At 46.9% G+C, this 23,180-nt stretch overlaps 1 protein-coding gene across 4 annotated transcripts in view; it reads left to right on the top strand.

Moving 5' to 3' along the window:
- The window catches only part of nrp1a (neuropilin 1a), a 239,642-nt gene that overhangs the window by 161,173 nt on the left and 55,289 nt on the right, over nt 1-23,180 (top strand). Inside the window, exons 10-13 of one of the 4 annotated variants that reach the window (XM_038798278.1) lie at nt 366-697; nt 3,165-3,309; nt 12,494-12,565; nt 15,178-15,237. In XM_038798278.1, coding sequence (XP_038654206.1) covers nt 366-697; nt 3,165-3,309; nt 12,494-12,565; nt 15,178-15,237 — 609 coding nt within the window. Of the gene's footprint in view, nt 1-365; nt 698-3,164; nt 3,310-12,493; nt 12,587-15,177; nt 15,238-23,180 lie in introns of all 4 variants that reach the window. The other 3 variants (XM_038798277.1, XM_038798281.1, XM_038798280.1) reach the window with 3 other exon arrangements.

Genomic DNA, 23,180 nt, shown 5'->3' with positions numbered 1-23,180 from the left:
AAGTATTAGAGTGTGGCCCATGCAGCAAACCTGAAGGTGTCTTGAAGGAGTCAGAGTGAAAGGACATCCCTGCTGTGATTAAGTTTTACCCACAACCGGATTATCATATTTGAAGAGCTTAATGCTTACCTTCCTAATAACTGTAGGAAGTACCTGTAAATACTATGCCACAGAATTCTGCAGCTGTATGTGTCATTCCTGTATTTACCAATAGGGCTGTACTCTGCTTCAATTTGATTTTTCATACTAGATTTCCCCACTGGGCTACAACTTATAGATAATTTTTCCCACATGTAATTAATTCTAACATTATAACAAAATATTACCTCATTCCTCTCTAATGGCCGTTTACCTTTGTCCTGCAGATAGTCCCTGCTCTGGAATGCTGGGAATGGTATCTGGACTCATCTCTGATAACCAGATCACCGCCTCAACCACCATGGACCGTTACTGGGGTCCCGAACATGCTCGGCTTCTAACCAGTCGAGCAGGCTGGGCGTTAAAACCGACCTCTCAAACCTATAACAACGAATGGATACAGATAGACCTAGGAGCAGAGAAAGAGGTGCGGAGCGTGATCATTCAGGGTGTGAAGCAGAGGGACAATAAAGTGTTCATGCGGAGATTCAAGCTTGGGTACAGCACAAATGGATCAGACTGGAAGGTGGTGACAATTCCTGGCACTTCTAAACCGAAGGCAAGTAGCCTGTTATCACAGCCTTAGATGTGACTATTTCTTTCTGAAATGAGAGCAGGGCACCGAGTTGAAGCATGTGCCACCATGCTGCCACTAACATTAACATCTCAAGTGCTTTCACAGGGAAAAAGCAAGCACACACATACAGCACAATGCCAAGAGTTCTGTGTCACATTTTCCCAACATACCAAATGAGGAACATGTCTACGTTGCAAAAAGAATTACCGTCTTTCTCCCTTCCCAGTCAGAATATATCCATCTCATTTTCTCTGCAACAGAACACTGCTACCACACAAAGTCAACATTTTTGTCCTTGCGGATTGTACTTAAAATGCAAAGTGCTTCTTTCTTTGCCAAAGCGGAAGACTCCATACAAATTAGAATGCAAAGATTCCCTTCATGAAAGAGCATCTGGAGAATCTTTGTTTGGGGAAACAAGAACACTCCAAATCCTGCTCATCATGCTGACATCAAGCCTAAATTGTGCAGTCGTGCTTTTCAATAAAATTTGCATTAATACATCTTTATCATTAACATTTTTTTTAAATGTTTCCCAACATTACTGATGTAAAGACCATTGAATGTGGATGTCATCGGTGTAGAGCGGGACCTGGGGTTATTCAGTCAGGAATTGGTCTAGTTTCCTTCTTGTTTTCAGTGTTCCATAGCTTGACTTTTGCACTTCACTCCAGTAGTTGCCGATGGGAGTGACATATTCTTTGCCGTGGTTAAATCAATGATCAGGAAAAACCTGAGAAAATAACACTAAAGGAGCCAGTGTGGAAATTTATTGCAGGTTAGCATCTAAATTTCAGTCAGAGGCCTCTTGCGAGATTCACGATGCTCAATCAGTCTTGCGAGATTTAACGCTGGGCAAGACCCAGATTAACAGATTCAGGTAAGCCATTAGGCTCATTGAGAGATGTCTGTGCCATATTCCCCTGAGACCGGGAACTAAAGGAACTAGGAGACCCTGCCAGCGCGCCGTTTAGCACAGGTTTCCACAAACGTTGACCAGGCAAAATGGCATCTGGAAGGGGGGGGTCTCCTAGGCCATTAGAAAACCCTGCAGGGTGGCGCCCTCACAGGACAGGCGTAGCCGAGGCTGCACATAGTCCCATTTTTTACAATGGGCAGTTCCGCTCGCCAGAAATCCCTGCTGTGGCGAGAGATTGGGATGCCATTTTTAAATGGGTCCCGATCTCCAAGACCCACAGTAAAATCCCCGACCTCCCACCAGCCCGAACGCAATCCCCCCCCCCCCAACATCCACACCGGGCAACCACAGCCCGATTACACACATGCAAAAAATACCAGCTTGGCACCTTGGCAGTGCCAACCTGGTATCCTGGAATATCCTTGCCAATTGCAGCCTGGGCACCTTGTGTCCAGGTGGCACCAGCAGTGCCAGGGCACCCAAAGGGCATGCAGCTGGAGGACACCAATCTCATTGAGACCCTCACATACCAAATAGTGCTCACCCGTGATCCCCAAGGTGAAAGGATTGATTCCAAAAGCCTCAGGTACCTTGGAATCTGCACATTAGAGTAAGACTTGACTCGCAGTAATATGCAAATTTGCCAAAAACTGATCCCGCCCAATTGTGGACGGGATTCCCCTTGCAATGTCTTGCGAGATTGAATCTCGCAAGGCGTTGTAAGCCGGGTAGATCCTGGAGGCGGGGTCTCCAGATTTCACCTGTTACGTTGTACTGCAATGGGATGCTTATCGGCGCAACGTGGTCGGAAGATCACGCCTCTGTTTCTGTCCCGTTAAATCGCGTCCGTAGTAAAATAATGTCAATTTAAACAAAATGTATACAATGTTGTAAATGCCAAGTGTGATTACTTACTAAATTCATAGTGATATGGAAATAATGTCTGAATTTCTCTGCCAATTTATTAAATCATCCAAAGTTTTCATAAATAGGAATAGAAATTGGAACGCAATGTGTCATTTTTGGGAGCATAAAGCAGGCATTGGTCATTGCAATTTGAAAGTGGGACTGGGTGCATTTCACTACTAAATTGGTGGTGACCAGTTTTTAGATTTGAATTTTTTAAGAGAAATCTTTGGCAACACCTTTGTTGACTTACTGCTATCGTTAAGAAATAAGATGTGAAGAATTTGCCTTTGATGTTTGACTTTTCTACCCTATGTCAGTACTCGCTTTTCAATTTACGTTGGCTTCTTAGTCGAAATGTCCAATGCCGAATTGCATGAGGTTGACTGAATAATGTCAGCATCTGTTGTACATAATTCCAGAATTACGTTCAAACTGTTAGTGTTTGAAAATTGGGAGCAATATTGTAATTACAAATGCTGCTAAGTTATGAAAATATAATGCAGATAATACAGATGTAGTTCATTATATTTTCGTTTGAGAAATGAGCCTATTTTGACTCTGGTGTGCATTTCTGTTACTGGATTCAACTGATGTCTGAGAAATTTTTTCCATATTGTCTAGACATTTGAAGGAAATACCAACTATGATACGCCTGAAATTCGGAAATTTGAACCATTGTTAACAAGATACATTCGTATCTACCCTGAGAGAGCATCAGCGGCCGGGTTAGGATTACGTATGGAACTGCTGGGCTGTGAGATTGAAGGTACAGAGAATTTTTAAATGCTCCATGGCTTCATTGCACAGTGTATCCATCAGCAGGAGCTGCCTCTGGGGGCGCACTGGAGGATTGAAACAAGATGAAACAGTTGAAATTGAAAGTTCCACTCACTGTTAAATCTTCATTTACTTCTCTCCAGTGTCAGTAAGGGCTGAAGATTTGTAATTTACCTTCATCGCTCAACAGGGCAGATGTTCCATTGCTCATAAGAAAGTTTACCTGGAGGACATAGTTCAGTAGATTTATTTCAGTGGTTGCAATATTGCTGTACAGGCACCTGTATAAACCTTACGAACAGATGAGAGGTTATTTCAAAATCAATATCTGACATATATATACTTTTTGGTCTTTTTAATATTATAATAATTTACAACTTTAGAAAAAGATCCCATTTGCACCAGAAGATGTAATTTATCAAATGTTGACCAAAAATAATTTTGTATATCCACAGCAAAATACTCACCAATTCACTTTGTCATCTCACTTATCACCTAAGATTACAATTATGCAATATTAACTTCCAAATACTTTAATTAATTTGTATGAAATTCCCTTGGTCACGATTCTAACAAAGAACCATTGATCCATAGAATTCCTGAAGTGCAGGAGGAGGCCTTTTGACCCATCAAGACTGCACTGACCCTCTGAAAGAGCACCCTACCTAGGCCTATCCCACCCTATCCCCGTTACCCCAGAATCCCACCTAACCTACACACCCCTGGAAACAAAGTGCCAATTTAGTATTGCTAATCCATCTAACCTGCACTTCTTTGGACTTTGAGAGGAAACCAGAGCACCCAGCGACCAGGATCAAATCTCCAGAGGAAACCCACACAGACGTAGGGAGAAAATGTAAACTTCACACAGTCACCCAAGGCCAGAATTGAACCCGGGTCTCTGGCCCTGTGAGGCAGCAGTACTAACCGCCCATGTTCTAATCTGTTCAAAATAAATGGTTTGATGCTATCATTAAAATAACATTTACGTGTTAATTGACACATTGGGTGAAACTTTCCCCAAAAAACAGCAAAGTGTCAGGTTCAAGCGAAAACAGGCATGTTTTCCCCAGAGAAACAGGCAGGTTTCCCGGGGAGATCTCCCCACTCTTTGCCTTTGTTTTGAAGGGGGACATGCTTTGCACATCATTGTTAAGGGTGGGGCCTGAACTTGTCAGCGAACCTATCTTCACAGAGATCAGGGCTCTCTTTTTAAAGGGCGCCCTGAACTCAAAGCGAAATGAAGGCAACCCCTCCCCTTCCCCCTCTCTCAGGGACATCGGGATCCCTCCCCCACCCCATTGAATGGCATGTTACCCACCCTCCAGACATAAATCTCACTCCCACTATTGCCCGCATACCGCGCCCCCCCCCCCCCCCCCCATCGAACACAGATCACCGGCCTTGGTGCCCTCCCAATAGGTCATCCTATATGCCCCGCCCCTTCAGGCCCTGCCCCTTGCCACCACCCCCTAACAGCAGGACACTGCCCTGGCATGTCCCCGACCATCTGAGCTCCCCGGGCTGGTCATTAATTCTGGTCTCCGCTTGTGAAGACCTGTAGTGATTACTGCCAGCGCCACATCACTCTGACGAGTGGAAACATATGTTCCTGGGAGATGCAGGGTTCAACTGATTTTGAATATTAAAGTTAATTTAAATGAATGGCAAAATCATCCCATTGTGATCTGACCCTACTAGGCTGCATACTGACAATGGGAACAACCATTAAACTGCCAAAGCTGGCTCACTGAAACCATGCATCTAAAAATCAGTTATTATCTTATGTCCTTTGCTTCATTCCCCATTATTGAGTAACAAATATGAATTCTATTCATTCACAGTCAATATTAGATATGAAGTTCTCCATTTATTCTTCCAGTAAATAATTAGTCAAAGTCCACAAAGGACCATCGGCATCTAATGACCTTGTACTATGCCACTTGGTGCATTTTGCGTATCAGTAGAAACTGGGTGCGATCTAACGGCCGCACCGCACCCAACACAGGACGCAATGTGGCCAGTAAATCTCACGAGAGGACTCTCGCGGGATTTACCCAGCTCGGTATGCCTCATGAGATCTAACGGGATGTCGCGATCTGAGTCCTGCCCGTTGTGGGATTACTCAAGTGTCACTCGAACATGTCTATGCCAGATCTACCCAGTGACCAGGATCAAATCTCCTCGCCTCAGAGACCCAAAGCCAGCGCCGTTTAGCACTGGTCTCCACAAGCATTGACCAGGCGGAACGTCACTTCGGGGGAGCCTCCCTGGTGATCGGAGACCCCCGGGTGGTCGGTCTCTGGGCAGGGTACCCTAATAGCACCCAGGCACCTTGGCACTGCCACCCTGGCAGTGTGATCCGGCAATTTGGCAGTGCCTCAGGGTGCCAGTCTGGCAGTGCCAAGGTGCCAAGGTGGCATTTTGCCTGTGCCAGGGATCAGGCATGGAGGTGCCCTGCCCTTATGAGATGAGGTGAGACGGGGCTCGAGGACGCCCTCATCGGTAAGTTGGGGGTTTGGGGAGGTCCGGGGGTCGAGTTGAATGGTCGAGAGATATCTCTTCCGGCACTAGCGAGTGAAGCTCCTCAGTGCAGGAAGTTAAGTGTGGCCTCGGCGGGATCTTCCTTGCCGAGACCCAAATAAAGAACAGAGTCCTGTTTAATAGCAGGTTCGATCTCAGCGTTGCAAGTGCCGGGGAATACCCGGCTTAAATGCGCCCACAACGAGGCTTTTCTTCCCCTTAAATCACACCCACAACCTCATTATTTACTCAAAAGCTTTCCTAATTCTGAAAATCTCTATTAGATCGCCTTTAACCTTCTCAACATAACTGTAACATTTCTTTGTAACTATTTTGATCATGTCAGCCTTGGCTTTGTGGTTGCATTCTCATGTCTGAGTAGAAGACTGCAGCTTCAAAATCCCACTCTGCTGTCTTGAGCAAAGAATATTGGGCTGACAATTGTTCAGTACAGTACTGAAGGAGTGCTGCACTGTTTGAGGTGCAGTATTTTGAATGAGATGTTAAACTAAGGCCGTGTCTGCTCTCTTAGGTAGGTCTAAATGAGTGTACTGCATTCTTCAGAGAAGAGCAGAGACCATCTCCCAGTGGTCTGGCCAATATTCATCCCTCAGTGACTATCACTAACAAGCAAATCATCAGGCCATTCATTTCACAAATTAGCTGCTGCACTTTTAACATTAGAACTGTGACAACACTTGCATATTAGGTTTAAAGCACCTGGGAATTTCTTGAGGGAAACAAAGCTCTGTGTGATCTTCATTAATTTTTTCTTTCTAAACTCTAATTCTTGGTATTATTCTGGTGAGTATTTATTGTAGTGTGTCTCTACTTAAATGGGGAGCTCTGTGTAATAGCAGCTATATTGCTTGTCACAGGTCTGTGTAACTAAATTGCGTTCACATATTTTCATTTGTAGCAAAAGCAGGAATGTAAAAGATACAAACAAAATTCCCAATAGAGCAGACTGAAATGTAAGTGTTAAGTCAGTGCAAGACTGAGGTTTGCAACCAACGTTCGTCCAAATATTTCCAGATGCTTGGAGATTGGAATATAGGATGCATAAGAACTAGGAGCAGGAGTAGGCAACTCAGCCCCTCAAACCTGGGACGAAATTCTCCGACCCCCCGCAGGGTCGGAGAATCGCCCGGGACCGGCGAAAATCCCGCCCCCGTGGCCGGAATTCTCAGCCTCCCGCAAATTGGCGGGGGCGGGAATCGTGCTGCGCCAATAGGCGTGCCCTCCGTGCCGATCGACGAGCCCCCTGCGGCGATTCTCCGGCCCACGATGGGCCGATGTCCTGCCGTTGAGAGGCCTCTCCCGCCGCCGTGGTTTCAACCACCTCTGGTGGCGGCGGGATTTGCGGCGCGAGCGGGCCCCCGGGGTCCTGGGGGGACGCGGGGCGATCGGACCCTGGGGGATGCCCCCACGGTAGCGGGCGGGCCAGTGCCGTGGGGGCACTCTTTTTCTTTCGCCACCGCCACGGCATCCACCATGGAAGAGGCGGAAGAGAACTCCCCTACCGCGCATGCTGCAGCTGACGCACCAGCGCATGCGCGAACCGGCGAAGGCCTTTCGGCCAGCCCCGATGCGGGCGTCAAAGGCCGTTGCCGCCGGTTTTGGTGCCAGTCGGCGTGGCGCCAACCACTCCGGCGCGGGCCTAGCCCCCAAAGGTGCGGAGAATTCCACACCTTTGGGGAGGCTCGATGCCGGAGTGGTTGGCACCACTCCGCTACGCCGGGACCCTCCGCCCCGCCGGGTAGAGGAGAATCCCGGCCCTGCTCTTCCATTCAATACGTTCATGGCTGATCTCATCTCTGCCTCAACTCCACCTTCCTGCCCACTCCCCATAACCTTTCAACCCGCTACTAATTAAAGACATATCTACCTCCTCCTTAAATCTGTTTAGTGTTCCAGAATCCACTGCACTCTGGAGTAGAGAATTCCACACATTCATGATTCTTAGAGTGAAGTAATTCCTCCTCATTTCTGTTTTAAATCGGCCTCCCCTTAGCCTAAACTATGGCCTCTCATTCTAGGCTGTCCAACAAGGGGAAACATCTGCTCCACATCTACAATCCCCTTTAGTATCTTATATACCTCAATTAGATGTCCTCTCATTCTTCTAAACTCTACAGACCTAAACTGCTCAAACTCTCTTCATAAAACAAGTCGATCACCCCTGGACTCAGTCTAGTGAACCTACTCTGAACCGTCTCTAATGCATTCACATCCTTTCTCAAGTAAGGGGAGCAAAACTGTGCGCAGAGCTCCCAATATGTTCTCAAAACAATGTCCTATACAGTTGCAACAGCACTTCCCTACTTTTATGCTTTATTCCATTAGCAATGAATGCCACAATTCCATTTGTCTTCCTTATTACCTGCTGCACCTGCATACTAACTTTTGTGATTCATGGACGAGGACACCAGATCCCTCTGCACCATTTCGATAATAAGTTGCCTTTTTATTCTTCTGAACAAAATGGATAACCTCACACTTATCCACGTTAAACTCCATCTGCTAAATATTGGCCCACCCACCCAATCTATCCATATCCATTTATAAATATATTTCCTCATTGCAACTTGCTTTCCCACCCATTTTAGTGTTGTCTGCAGATTTGGCTATAGTATCTTCCATCCCTGCATCCAAGTCGTTGATATATATTGTAAGCAGTTTGGGCCCGAGTACCAAACCCTGTGGCACACCATTAGTTACAGCCTGTCACGAAAAGGACCTATTTATACACATTCTCTGTTTTCTGTTGGTTAGCCAGTCCTCTATCCAAGCTAATATATTACCCCCAAACCCGTGGGATCTTACCTTGTGTATTAACATTTTGCGTGGCACCTTACACCTTATCAAAGCCCAGACACACTACATCTACAGGATTCCCATTATTCACTTTGCTTGTTTCATCTTCAAAGAACTTCAGCAAATTGGTCAATCAAAATTTACTCTTCATAATGTAAATTAAGCAAACAAGATTTACCCTTCATAAAATCCATACTGACTCTGATGGACCGCGTTTTAACTTTCCAAATATCCCATTACTACTTTCTTAATATTGGAATCCAACATTTTCCCAATGACAGATATTAAATTAACTGGTCTATAGTTTCCTACTTTGTGCCTTTCTCCCCTTTGGAACAGGGGCATTAGCCTTTCCCAATCTTCTGGAACCTTTCCAGAATCCAGGGAATTTTGGAATATTATAACCCATGCCTCCACTATCTCTGCTGCCATTTCCTTTAAGAACCTGGATTGTAGTCTATCAGACCCGGTACCAAATGTGTTTCATGCTGTTCTTTGCATGGAAGTGGGAGTGGAGGGGGCACAGGATTTATAGCAATGTTTTTATCCTGGTGATACGGGTCACCCAGTGCCATTCTAAGTGACCGGTTTAAACTAATCTGCATGCATTATGATGTTTAAGAGTCGGACATCCAAACATTAATGTTATCGACAACTTCAATCAGTCGATCAGTTCAATTGGAGTTCCCCGAGTATCCGCAGGGCTTGTAGGAATTGAGCCAAAATAAAAGTTGAACTCAGGTACTGTTATTCCAGCTGTTATTCATGACTCATGAACACTCCATGTGATACCGTTAGAAAACAATAAAAGTAGGTCAAGTGCACAGCAGCTAAGGGTTTCTGCATCTCTTCCGTGAATATTGTGAAAGATCAGTGCAGCCACTTCAATTGATGGTTTAACACTACTAATGTTGATGCAGAAATGTGGCAAAATCCACAGCTTTTCGTCAACAGATTTCATATTTCAAATCCCATCTGCTATCAGAACACCCTCCTCCGTGAGGTACTTTCCTAGTACCACTCTCACTCCACTGAGAGTGAAGTATCGATGAAATAATTGTGTAATTCAAACCACTTGAGGATCCGTTTCTTCGGAGATTTGCTCGAGTGCGATGGTGTCAGAGTTTTAGTTGCAACATGTTCCGTTGAGGAAAGTAGTGTGACAGTCATCCAGGCACAGTTCGATGGCCTATTTAATGAGCATATTAACACTGGCAATTATGAAAACATTAAACAGTAAAATAACAGTATGATATCAGTGCATTTACTGTATCGCTTTCCCATATGGTTCATCTCACACAAATCGTACACACAGTTAGTCATGTTGACATATTCCTGATATTTCAGCAGGCATGTATAATTTAACCCTCAACAATCAAAGCTGTCTGTTAGGCTCCACAGTCTATTATACCAATCCCTCTCTAAACAATGCAAGTTCTCAAGTGTGAAATATTCCACGGTGCCGCTTCCTAACAAATGACACCATAATACATTTACATTCAGTTTGAAGTAACAAATACCTCAGACCAAATGATTTTCGGAGTTGGGAACAAGTGCACATGCAAGGTATTTACTGAAGGCTTCAGTTCAAACAGGAATAATCGCCCTGATTGAACTCATGGTTAGGAAATCTCATGCAGGTTGCACTGGCGGCTCAGTGAGTCTATCCATTTGGTAACCTGAACCATGGAGATTTGAGAGATCCCCGACATGATCCCTGGTTGATGGTGAGTCAGCTGATCCCAGCTTGGTAGGAGTGAAAAGCTTCAATTTAAATAAAGGAAACAACTTATATTGATGTCGCACTTTTCCCAACCGCAGGGTATCCCAAAATGCTTAATAGCCGGTGAGTGTAGTCACTGTTGTAATGTAGGAAATGTGGCAGCCATTTTGTACACAGCAAGCTCCCACTAACAGCAATGTGGTAATGACGAGATCATTTGCTTATTTAAGTGATGTTGCTTGAAGGATATGTGTTGTCCAGAATGCCTGGGCTAACACTCCTGCTCTTCTTTGAAATAGTACAATGAGGACGCGGGTGGGACCTCGGTTTAATGTCTCACCTGAAAGAGGACACAACCAACAGTGCAACGCTCACTCAGTACAGTACCACACTGGAGTGTTAGCCTAGATTTTGTGCTCAGGGGCGGAATTCTCCGACCCCCCGCAGGGTCGGGGAATCGCCCGGGGCCGGCGTAAATTCCGCCCCCGCCATGGCCGTAATTCTCCGCCATCCGGGATTCGGCGGGGGCGGGAATCACGTGGTGCCGGTCGGCGGGCCCTCCGCAGCAATTCTCCGGCCCTCAATGGGCCGAAGTCCTGCCGCTGTCAGGCCTCGTCCGCCGACGTGGTTTAAACCACCTCTGTGCCGGCGGGAGCAGGCGGCGGGAGCGGGCCCCGGGGTCCTGGGGGGGGGGGGGGGGGGGGGGGGGGGGCGTGGGGCGATCGGACCCCAGGGGGGCCCCCACGGTGGCCTGGCCCACGAACGGGGCCCACCGATCGGCGGGCATGCCTGTGCCGTGGGGGCACTCTTTTTCTTCCGCCGCCGCCACGGCCTCCACCATGGCGGAGGCGGAAGAGACCCGCTCCACTGCGCATGCGCCGATGGTGACACCAGCAGCCGCTGACGCTCCGGCGCATGCACGGACTGAAGGCTTTTCGGCCAGCCCCGACGCCGGGCGGCGTGGCGCCAAAGGCCGTTGGCGCCAGTCGGCGGAGCGAGAGCCACTCCAGCGCGGGCCTAGCCCCAAAAGGTGCGGAGAATTCCGCACCTTTGGGGAGGCCCGACGCCGGAGTGGTTGGCGCCACTCCGCTATGCTGGGACCCCCCGCCCCGCCGGGTAGGGGAGAAGTTCGCCCCAGGTCTCTGGAGTGGGACACAAACTCACGACTCTCCGACTCAGAGGCAAGCATGTGATTACTTTGTCGCAGCGTACACTGTCATTTAAGAATGTCATGTGCCCTGCATTAAGAAAATAAACCACGGGTCCGTTGTCCACCAATCCTCAGTTGATGTGGGCATTTACAAACGATGGGTAAGCAAAGGACTGAGATTGGTGGTAATGCCCCATAGCTCTTGGTCAAGATACATAGAAGATAGGAGCAGGAGGAGGCCTTTTGGCCCTTCGAGCCTGCTCCGCCATTCATCACGATCATGGCTGATCATCCAACACAATAGCCTAATCCTGCTTTCTCCCATAGCCTTTGATCCCATTCTCCCCAAGTGCTCTATCCAGCCGCCTCTTGAATATATTCAAAGTTTTAGCATTAACTAATTCCTGTGGTCATGAATTCCACAGACCCACCACTCTTTGTGCAAAGAAATGTCTCCTTATCTCTGTCCGAAATGGTTTACTTTGAATCCTCAGACTGTGACCCCCTGGTTAGTATAGTAGGGGGCTGAGGACACAGCCTTGTGGGGCACCTGTGTTGAGGATGACCGTGGAGGAAATGTTGTTGCCTATCTTTACTGATTGTGGCCTGCCAGCTCTTACCATGAACACTCACACATAAAATAATTCTGGTCCTGCCATTGTCAACGGGATTTCCGATGGACTGCATCCCTTGTCACCAGGAAAACCGTGCCCTGACATGGAACCAGAATTTCAAGCCGGCGTGAACAGCCGGTACATCCCGCCCAATAGCCTCCTTAGACGAAGTGAAACTGTAATCCAGTCCTTCAGAAGGGAGGAGAAGGGAAAAGCAAATGTTAAAAATGCTCACTGCAGTCCTGGTTTATAATTATGATGATCTGTGCATGATGTGTGCATTTAGAGATAAGCATAAGCGTTGCAAGTGTTTCAAATTCTTAATACCTTTGTCTTCTGATTCCAGTCCCTACATCCGCTCCCACTTTGGATTCAGATGAGTGTGACGAGGAGTTTGGAAACTGCCACAGTGGAACAGGTGATGCCTTCGACTTTACAGGTGCATAAATCCTCCTAACACCACAACTGTAACCTTTCTCACTTGCTTCCTGTGTGCTCTGCCGGTAATGAGCTAAAAATCACTAAAATGCATGTCTGTCATCCAACGAATAAACAGCTTATCCTTACAAATCTGCTACTATCAACACCTTCCTTCCACTAATTGGGACTTATCCTTTAGTGCTCATTCTTCCATATTAGGAACAGCAGCTCCACTTCAGAAGAATAAATAAACAAGCAATAAACTGGCAGGGACGCATTTGATACAGGATTACAATCAATGTATGGCTTAAATTATTATGAAAGCTTAGCGGAAACGTGCGTTTCTGAAATAGTTCAAATTCCATTTGGAGTTTTGTCTTTCAGATCTCTGTCATAAAGCAACAATGTCAGACTCCTTGGGGGAAATTCTCACTGTTGGACCCAGTCAGGTTTCCCTGCACACTGGGGAATTTTAAGTCCGTTGTGTGTGTCTGCCACCTTGAAGGTTAATCACCCGGAAGTCAGTCTGATTGGGAGGCTTGATTTCCAGTTGGGGAGCAAACACACCCACCCACACCTGGGGCAGGATTTACCGAACACCCCGCCGTGGTCTTTCGGCGGGGGAGGTGGCCCTCCAGCAGAATCGACTGGTCCCACTGTTGTCAACGGGATATCCCGTTGAGAGCACCCCTCACCGCCGGGAAACCCATGCAGCGGCGTGGGACCGGAATTTCCTGCCGGTGCGAACAGCCAGTAAATCCCACCCCTAATCTCACCTACCTCACCCATATTAAAATTTGCCGTTCCCCATCCCCACTGCCTGCCCGCCCATTTCAAAATTCCACACGCCATGTCAAAGGCAAACCATCAGCTTCTTTAAACCCAACATATGTGGGACAATCTGCTCACCAGTAATAACATGATCTGATGTCTGAAATGTTCACTGATAGACTGCAGTCATTCAAGAACGTGGCTCAACGTCACCTTCTCAAGGCCGGTTAGTGATGGGAACAAATGCTCTTCTTGCCAGCAATGCTCACATCCCATGAAAAGATTAAACAAAAACTCAGTTTGGACCACGGCGCTCAATTAGCTCTGATATCCGTTGGGTCTTTATTCATATCCTAGTTTGCACTTGCAGCAAGAACCATTGTCACGTTTGTCTATTTGACCTGCCTTTGTTACAGTTGTCTCAGACTACTCTATTTTTGTGCCCCTTAATATATGGAACAACAATTGCAAGTTGCCTGCGTTGGCATTTTCGGCACGTACAAGCATATCTTTAGGAAAAGTTGATGGCTTGTAGATAATGATCAGCAGTGAGAACCCTGGCTGATTTGATTTGTTCCCCTCCAGTTGTGGCTCTGTGTCTACAACCTATGCGATGAACACCTTTCTTGTTGATATCCGCCAATTTTATTTTTTTAACAATGTCCCTGCTGTTGGGCAAAAATCTGTCCTCATCTATGAAATGCAGAATGACAGAAACTGGGGTGACTTTGTTTATTTATTTTTTTAGTTGGGTGGTGGGGGGTGGGGGGGGGGGGGTATATCTGGCAGCTGACTGCGGTGCTGTGTGGCAACCAGAGCAACTCATTGAAGCTGCTCGTGGTGTTATTGCCGCGGCTTTACAGAGAAATAATCTCCAGTCAGCTGCAGAGCAATTCTGTCTTTGATAAATATTCCTTTTCTAGGAATATATTTAAACAAGTTACTGTTTTGCTCTGGAAGGTTCAAAACTTTGAAACTCTGTTCTCAATTCTTTCTCACAAAAGATAGAGAAACAAAGGGACTATTTTCAAGATCTTCAGTGGAATCTTTGATATTTCAAGGAGATCACATAGCTTCTGAGAAGCTGCTATTTTGTATCATGTCCAAATAACCCGGTGACATTTGTGCCTCAAGTATGAGTAAAGCCATTGTTCTATGCGTACATGTGGAGAACTTTGGAATGATCTTTTCCTCCTGCTCTGAATTAAAATAAACATTAAATAGCCAGGAAGGGTTTATAGGTTATTTCTGTTTTGTTGTTCATCTTCTTACCTAATACAATATGATAAACAATGGCCAGAATTCTCCAGCCATTGCGATTCACTTCTCGCGCCGGCAGCAACCCCTCCCCTCCCCCACCCCAGGCAGCTTTCCCAATGGGAAATTCCATTGATAAGCGGTGGATAGACAGAATCCCACCGAGAAACACACGGCTGGGGAACCGGATAATCCAGCCCCATGTCTGTATAAATTGTAAAATAAATTTAATTTTACTCCCCAGAAGAATCACCCTCATTCCCCCTCCCCCCCCACTCAATTATTCCCCTCCCCTCTTCTTACATCTATATTCTCTCTATTTAGTCAGAGTGTGTTCCTATATTATGAGACTACTCCATCAAATTAGATGAAGATATTGAAACAATAACTAACATTAGAATGGACACTGCCAGTACTTTCCATGGTGATCCTTAACTTGTACTAACAGGACAACATTCATCCACTTTCTGTACAGGGGCATTGCAAGCCCATTGGAATCAGATACCAGAGATTGGGGGTGCCAAGCCATGGCCCCAACCCCATGCTCTTTGACTGATTCCTGACCTTATTCCTGTTTTGCAGGTGGTAACACTGCTCTAGGAACAGAGGAACCAACGTTACCTGAAATACCAGGGTTCCCAGGTATGGAGCATGTTTGGTCAATGTTAATGTGCATGTATTAGGTGGGTGGAGGTATTCAGCATCCTCGCACTTATTGAGAGGTTGGTGTTTTTAAGGATATGATAGCAAATTGAGAAGGGCATAGCCGACACACTCAGCTCCAAAAATGTCCCATGGGTCTGAAGAAAGATTTATTAGATATTGCAGAATCATGAGAGAACTGCTGAGAGATTAAAATCCTCAGAACTTGGTGGTCAAATCTCCCACTTTACTATTGTAAACTCATTAGAGATTAGGCGAAACCATGTCTGCAAGTGTGAAGAAGGTTTCTGCTGAACTTCCATGGAGGTTCCAGCAACGGAGCGGGAAGAGACTCCAGGAAACGATATTCCCTTGTGCAAGTGTAGGGTCAACTCTTTCAGTTAGGGGCAATCACATCAAACATTCGCAGGGTAGGTGCAGTGAGTGAAAGGCTGAGTAAAGATCTCCTTGCCCAGCCCCAACAATGAACCTAACTTAATTTTGACCTCTGGAAAGTAAACCCTGCAGGAATAAATTGGCGATTCCCTTTCATAGATCTATTTATAGTCGTAGGAAGGAGCAGAAGACCTGAAGTGCTCTGGTGGTAGAATAACGAGATTCATGTTACTATGGTAACGTATTCAACTCCGGTTGGTGACTCAAACTTGCTATCAAAATATTACTGTGTACGACTTTCACTTGTCCTCAGACAGGCTTCTGGGGAGAAATAATGGAAAACTAAATCTTTTCTGTTCATGCTGCATGGAAGCACATCTCCTGTTTGCCAGAGTGCAGAATGTCAGACTCCCTGAAAGCTGCCAATTGACACATTTACATCCATGTGAACTTTAAATCACGTTGGCTCAACCAAATGCAACTTACTTCAGTTGAAATGAGTAATGCATTAAATTCAACTTTACAATAATTTCATTTAGCGCTGGTCTAGCTGGTTTGTCTGTTCTTTACGTGAGTAAACATTTCTGAATATATCCAAAATCAGTGACTGCCAAAGGATGTATTGTTAACTTGCTGTGTTGCAAAGTGTGGTGGTATGATTTACATAGCTGTCTGCCATTGGTGCAGAACACCGGCTTACCATTGGCCCTGGTCGGTCATGTGCCTCTCGACCGATTGGTTGAGACCAGTCATGTGACGGCTCTCCGATTGGTCGAGAGGCTGAGTTAACCACGCCTCCATACCGAGGTATAAATAGTCAGAACACCCGGCGGTCGTCCATTTATTGTAGTCGACTTCAGGGCTAAGTTCTAGCTTATTAAAGCCTAACTTTTGTACAGCAACTCGTCTCACATGCAATTGATGGCTCATCACAAAGTAAGGTCATTTCCGATAAGTCTAGTTTACCTGTGAACCTAACGGCAGGGCAAAGGCAGTGACCTATTTGCCTGTACATCTGACTGATGATGCTGAGTGTCGATGAAGTGGGGAGGGTGCATGACAGAATAAAGAGAAATAGAAACAAAAGCTTTCATTTTACAAGAAGCCGGGGATAGTAATAAAGCTGCTGTGAGCTTAAACATTTCTACCTATTTTTGTACGTGCAGTTTGAAGCTCTTAAAGGCACTGCTGTGATCACTGGTCTTTTGGTGTGGAGTGTATTATTATTTCAGTAAAGTGTATCCCTATGCCTTTAATTCATTGAATTTAAAAGAGGCAATGGTCAGTGTTCCATTAGCTGCTGTAAGTTGCTTTTGTACTACACTCACACCACGAGTCATCAGCACACAGACCTCATGTTGCCATCGCAAACCCAAAGGAAGCCTGTTGGATTATCCACGGCCCCTGGCAGGGAAGATTTTGTTTTTTAAAAAGCACACAAGCCTTCCCAGCTGCAGATCTGAGTGAATCTGTCCTTCCTGACTGTGGGGTAGCTGCCAGCTGAGTGTAGCCTGTGTGCCAGCACTCGACAGCACTGGCGTCGCCCAACAAGCTGACAGCCAGGCTAATGGCACTCACCGCAGCAGCTTCTGGCGAGAGGAGGGTGCGCAATTAAAGGCGGAAATAGAGAAGCTGCTGCCCAAGATAAATGGCTCCACCGTTAGCTTTGCAAGAATAGCAAAAGTCACAGGTCCTCACAGACTCTGCCCAACGGTCTTAAAGGAAGTGGTTGCTGAGATAGTGGATGTGTTCTTAATTTTTCAAAATGCCCTAGATTCTGGAAGGAGCACATCAGATTGGAAAATAGTGAATGTAACTCCTCGAGTCAAAGGCAGGAGGGAGGCAGAAAGTAGGAAACTACAAGCCTGTTAGCTTAACATCTGTCACAGGGAAAATGCTGGAATCTATTATTAAGGAGGTTGTAGCGGGCACTTAGAAAATCTTAAAACAATTAGGCAGAGTCAACAGGATATCGTGAAAGAGAATTTGTGTTTGACTCATTTATTAAGAGTCCTTTGAGGAAGTAGCGAACAGGTCACCAACTTCCAAGGAAAAAGAATAAGGGGCACTTTGGCATGGGGAATGGTACCAAAGGCGGGGGGGGGGGGGCAGGGGAGTGTGGGAGGTGGTGGTGACAGATGTTGGCAAACCTGCAACAACTGGTGAGGTACTGGTGAATCAGTGGAAGTGGGAGGCCTGGGAGCAGCAGTGCTGGTGGTGAACATATAAGTGCGAGAGGGGGTGCTGCCGAATCCCAAAGAGTGAGGTGTGGGGGGGGAGACGAGTTTGCAAACCAGTGGGTGTGGGATAAGGGGGCAAAGCCAGCTAATGACACCAGCACAGTCACAGAAAACCCAGCACAGTTGGTGGCCCGGATATCAAGCAACATGGATAATGGGGAACCTGTAGATGTGGAGTACCCAAATTTCCAATAGGCATTTGACAAAGTGCCACATCAAAGGTTACAACACAAAATAAGAACCCATGGTGCCATATTAGCATGGGTAGGAAATTGGTTAGCTAACAGGAAGCAGAGAGTATGGATAAATGGGTCTTTTTCATGTTGGAAAGCTAGTGGAGTGCCAGAGTGATCAGTACTGGGGCCTCAACCAAATACAATCTATAGCAATGACTTGAATGTATGGTTGCTAAATTTGCTGATGATACAAATAGAGGTAGATCGTTGAGCACATGGGGCAGAAAGTGTGATGCACCTTGATGGACAAGTTGCAACTATTTTGAATGCATGCTCCTCCTACTCATTAAAATTAACGCTGCGCTGCTGTGTTTAAAAGAGAGCGTCAGTCTTTGAATGTGTTTGAAGTGCTTACCTTGTCCACCCTTGGAGCGTTGGCCATTGGAAAGTTGAGAAAACAAGGGGGTTGTTGGGGGGGGGGGGGGGGGGGGGGGGGGGGGAGAGAGAGAATGTATGGATAAACCTTTATAGTCTTTCGGACGCAGTGGCCAGTCCAAAGCTAGCTTCAAAAAGTGGAACCTTGGCAGTACGTTCATTTTGATCGCCTGCACCCACCCGCCAGGGAGAATGGGAGTGTGACCCATCTCTGTAAGTCCTTTTTGACTTCCTCCGTCAGGCTGGTCAGATTCCACTTGTGGATCTGTGTCCAGTTCCAGGCTATTTGGATCCCTAGATAGCGGAATTTGTTCTGGACTAGTTTGAATGGGAGTCCCTCCAGCTCTGTCCCTCCCCCGTTTGGGTTCACTGGGAATGCCTCGTTCTTCCCAGGTTAAGTTTATAGTCGGAGAAGGTTCCAAACTCTTTCAGGAGCTGGCGGGATGGTGCAGACGATCAAAATGAACGTACTGCCAAGGTTCCTCTTTTTGTTCAGATCTATACCGATCTTCATCCCCAAGGCCTTCTTCCACAACATAGACAAAATTATCATGGCGTTTGTGTGTGGTTGGGGGGGGGGGGGGGGGGGGGGGGGGAAGAATCCAAGAATCCCCAAATCAACACTGCAGAGGTGAAAAGTCATGGGCGGCCTGGCACTACCGAATTTACAATACTACCACTGGGCGGCAAAGGCAGAGAGAGTGAGGGGATGGATATGTGAACCCACCACAGAACAGGTGAGGATGTAGGAATCTTCCTGCAAGGGAATGACACTCTGGGCCCTCGCCATGGCAGCGCTCCCTTCCCCCCATCTGCGGAAACCATGGGCTGGATTGTCCGATTTGAAGACTAAGTGCTGACGCCGGCATGGGAACAGTGGCTTTTTACACTAGAAAAAATGTTGCAAAAGCTGCACGATCCTCCTTGGGGGGGCTGCACGATCCTCCTTTGGGGGGGGGGGGGGGGGGGGGGGGGGGGGCTAGCAGCCATGCAGTGTAAAGCCCCTAGCTTTACCTGCGTATACAGCCAGAGAACTGCTGGGTCTGCGAGTGCATGCGCACGGCACTGGCCGCTCGCGGACCTGGCCTGCCACATACTGTCCCCCCAGTAACCCCCCTCGCCATCCGCCTACCATCCACACCCCCCCTGTCCGCATAATGGTTCCCCCCCCCCCCCGCCCCACTTCAACTGTGGCGGTGCTGGACTCAGTCCGCAGCCGCCACGCCGGGTTCACGAAAGAAAAGGATAAGTGTTCCACGCCATCGGGAACTCGGCCCATCGGGGTACAGCCTCAGGTGACGACCTGAGGCCGTCCCAACAGCATGCGGCGTATTCTTCGAGAATGCTGTATTTGAGGGGGCGGAGCATCCCAAAAGCGGCGGCGCCCCTGATTTCGGCGCAAACGGAGATTCTTCGGCCGATCACTGAACACGATTTTGGCGTCGGCTACCGGGGAATCCCGTCCCATAAGTTCCCACCAGCCATGCTCAACACCACTTTCAAAAAATGGAGACAGGACGGGTGGACGCTGCAGTTAGGGACTTTTACACGGGATACAGACTAGCAACACTGAGCGAACTGATGGAGGAACTGGAACTACTGACAGGACAGAACTTAGGCACCTCCAGGTAAAGCACTTTCTCTGCAAGGAGACAGTAGGATACCCCAGGGCCCCGAGAACCACTTTACTAGAGGACCTGATAAACACAGACAGTAAGGAAGGGGGAAACTGTGGGAAAATCTACGGACAGCTGCTGGATAGGGCGAGACTGCCACTGGACGAAGCCAGACGAAAATGGGGAGACGAACTGAGGACAGAAGTGGCTGGGGACTCTGGAGAGAAGCACTGAGCAGGGCCAACTCCACCTCCTCCTGCACAAGGCTCAGCCTCATGCAGTTCAAAGTGATGCACAGAGCGTACCTGACCAGAACCCGAATGAGCAGGTCTTCCCAAAGGTGGAGGATAAATGTGAACGGTGTCAGGGAGGCCCCGGCCAACAACACCCACATGTTCTAGGCTTGCCCCAGACTTGTAGAGTTCTGGACAGCCTTTTTCGAGGCAATGTCCAAGATTGTGGGGGTGAGGGTGGAGCAGTGCCCGAGAGTGGCAATCTTCGGGGTATCAGAACAGCCAGAACTACACACAGTGCTAAACGCCGCTCGGTTGAGGTTTCGCAGGCGTGGCAGTTGACTCCCAGGTGGCGGGTGGATATGGTGTCCGGATATTTACATGAGCCTAATAGTTCATTTAGATCTCATTATCTGAATTAGGCCCAGCGAGGGTTTGATCCAGATCGCGCCGGGCGGAGAAAGTCGAGTGGCTCACGGTCGGCCCGGCGCAGAGCCCAATTTCGGGCTCACGTGGGATTCACCTGATGCACCTGGCTCCGCGCTGAGCATAATGCAGTGGCTGAATTGTACCCAGTTTCTGTGGCATCGCTTGCTGCCTTATTTTAAATTGAGTAACCACACAGATGAAGATAAAGATCATATGTGGGTACATCGTATTTTTATTGCACACTGTGTATGATAATATAAGCAACTATTCTTCTGTTGTTTTGGGTGTAACTGTGACTTCCTTTACTCAGAAATTTGAAAGTTCAGTACTAGCTGGACAAAAAAAGGGAGTGGCTGTACACCTTCGAAAGCTGTGTATATTTACAGACTTAGTTGAATCAAAATGCCACATAACAAGATAATTGTGAACCAAATTAGACATATTAAGAAGGTTCCATATGTTTGTCTATTTTTCTATGTTATTGATAAAGGGATTTGAACAGATGTAAAGTAAAAATAGAAACATCCCCCACCCCACCATCCCTTCTTCTGCCCCCCCCCCCCCCCCCCCCCCCCCCCCCCCCCCCCCCCCCCCCCCTCCCCGCCAAACTACTCGGCCAGAGTTTGAATCGCCATTTACATTACAGCATTGTCACCTCAGGCACTGCAGACCAGAACTGCTAAATTCTAATACAAGTAATGGGTCATGAGGATAAATTCCAAGACATTGGGTGCCTCAGCACGTGGCAAACAAATGCAATTCCAAAATATAAACATGGCACCAGAAAAGCTCTCCCGAAAAGACTCCAAGCTGACCTCTGACCTGTCAGGTGTATAATGGACGCCACTGAGAGATCAGTTCTGCTCGCCCGAATAGGGGCTTTTCACAGTTACTTCATTGCAGTGTTAATGTAAGGTTACTTGTGACACTAATAAAGATTATTATTATTCTAATTCATAAACATCAGGAGCTATTTTCATGGTCGCTTCCTAATCTGTGTTTTGACACTACTGTGTCATGGAACAATATGCTAATTAGTGTTTTTTAAAAATAAACCCTCCAATAGAATGAAAACTTTAGAACATAAGAACTAATGATAAGAAGTATAATCTTTTACTGTAACAAGTCTGAAGTTACTGTGAAAAGCTCCTAGTTGCCACATTCTGCCGCCTGTTCGTGTAAGCCAGTACAGGAATTGAACCCGCGCTGCTCGCCTTGTCCTGCATTACAAACCAGCTGTCTAGCCCACTGAGCTAAACTGGCCCTAATGCAGGAGTAGGTCATCTGGCCCCTCGAGCTTGCTCCGCCAGTCAATAAGATCATGGCTGATCTTTTTATGGACTCAGCTCCCCTTACCCGCCCGCTCAGCATGACCCTTAATTTTTTCACTGTTCAAAAATCTATCTATCTTTGCCTTAAAACATTCAACGAGGTAGCCTCGACTGCTTCACTGGGCAGTTACAAACATATCCAGATTTAATTAATGCAACACAAAAGGAACTTTGAATTGACCAAATTAAATCACACCATGATCACAACCGGAACAACTTGTTTACCTGGGTTCTGTACAAAAGACAGACAGATAGTGCACTCAGTAAGCGTTGCACTGCTGAAGGAGACACAGCCTGAGTGAGTGAGACACAGCCAGAGTGGGAATTGGAACTTGATAATTTGGGCAGTGATTAAAGAGGTAAATGGTGAATTCAAATCTTCAAAACTGTTTTTCAGTTTTTCGGTTAAAAGGTCAGTGTCCAGCTCAGTGTCTGATTGGCTGAAGCTGCCCCCACCGAATTGCTGAGAGTCAGTTATCTGTCAGTCACCCGAGGCCTGTTTAGTGGCACAAGGGTGTACGTTGTATTCTTCTGTTTGAAGCTTAAATAGTGTGACTCATCTTGTTTAGTTGGGTTCTGTATAAAAGACAGACAGAAAGCGCACTCAGTAAGCTTTGCGCAGGTGAAGGAGACACAGCCAGAGTGGGAATTGGAGCTTGATAATTTGGGCAGTGTGGTAATTCGGCGCGGAGTGGGAGGAGGTGCTGTTTCCCTTTTTGTTCTGTTTCCTTTGTTTGGCTTTGTAACTGGTAATCAGCAGGGAGAGATCCAGAGTGCATTCTGAGAAGCAGAGAGAAAACCAGGGAGCACCCTGGGAAGGTTGGTGATATAAAATCTTATCCCCAGGTTCCAGCGGCCTTCATTTTCGGGAGCAAGAGAGAGAGAGCCGGGGAGCAGCTTGGGAACAGGTATTCCTGTAACAGTTAATAGATATTCTGCTATTCTGAGTGATCAGACTGGGGGGGGGGGGGGGTACTGAAAAGTGACCTGATTGGCTGATAAGGAATCTGCACTAAATTTAAAAATTAAACATTTTTAAACTAATTAAACATAATTATTACTTAATTACGATTTAGAGGGGTATCTA

This window comes from Scyliorhinus canicula, chromosome 5, assembly GCF_902713615.1.
Source record: "Scyliorhinus canicula chromosome 5, sScyCan1.1, whole genome shotgun sequence".
In the NCBI taxonomy this organism is placed as follows: domain Eukaryota; kingdom Metazoa; phylum Chordata; class Chondrichthyes; order Carcharhiniformes; family Scyliorhinidae; genus Scyliorhinus; species Scyliorhinus canicula.
Note: the sequence above shows the minus strand (reverse complement) of the source record. Positions and strands in the feature narration are given on the sequence as shown.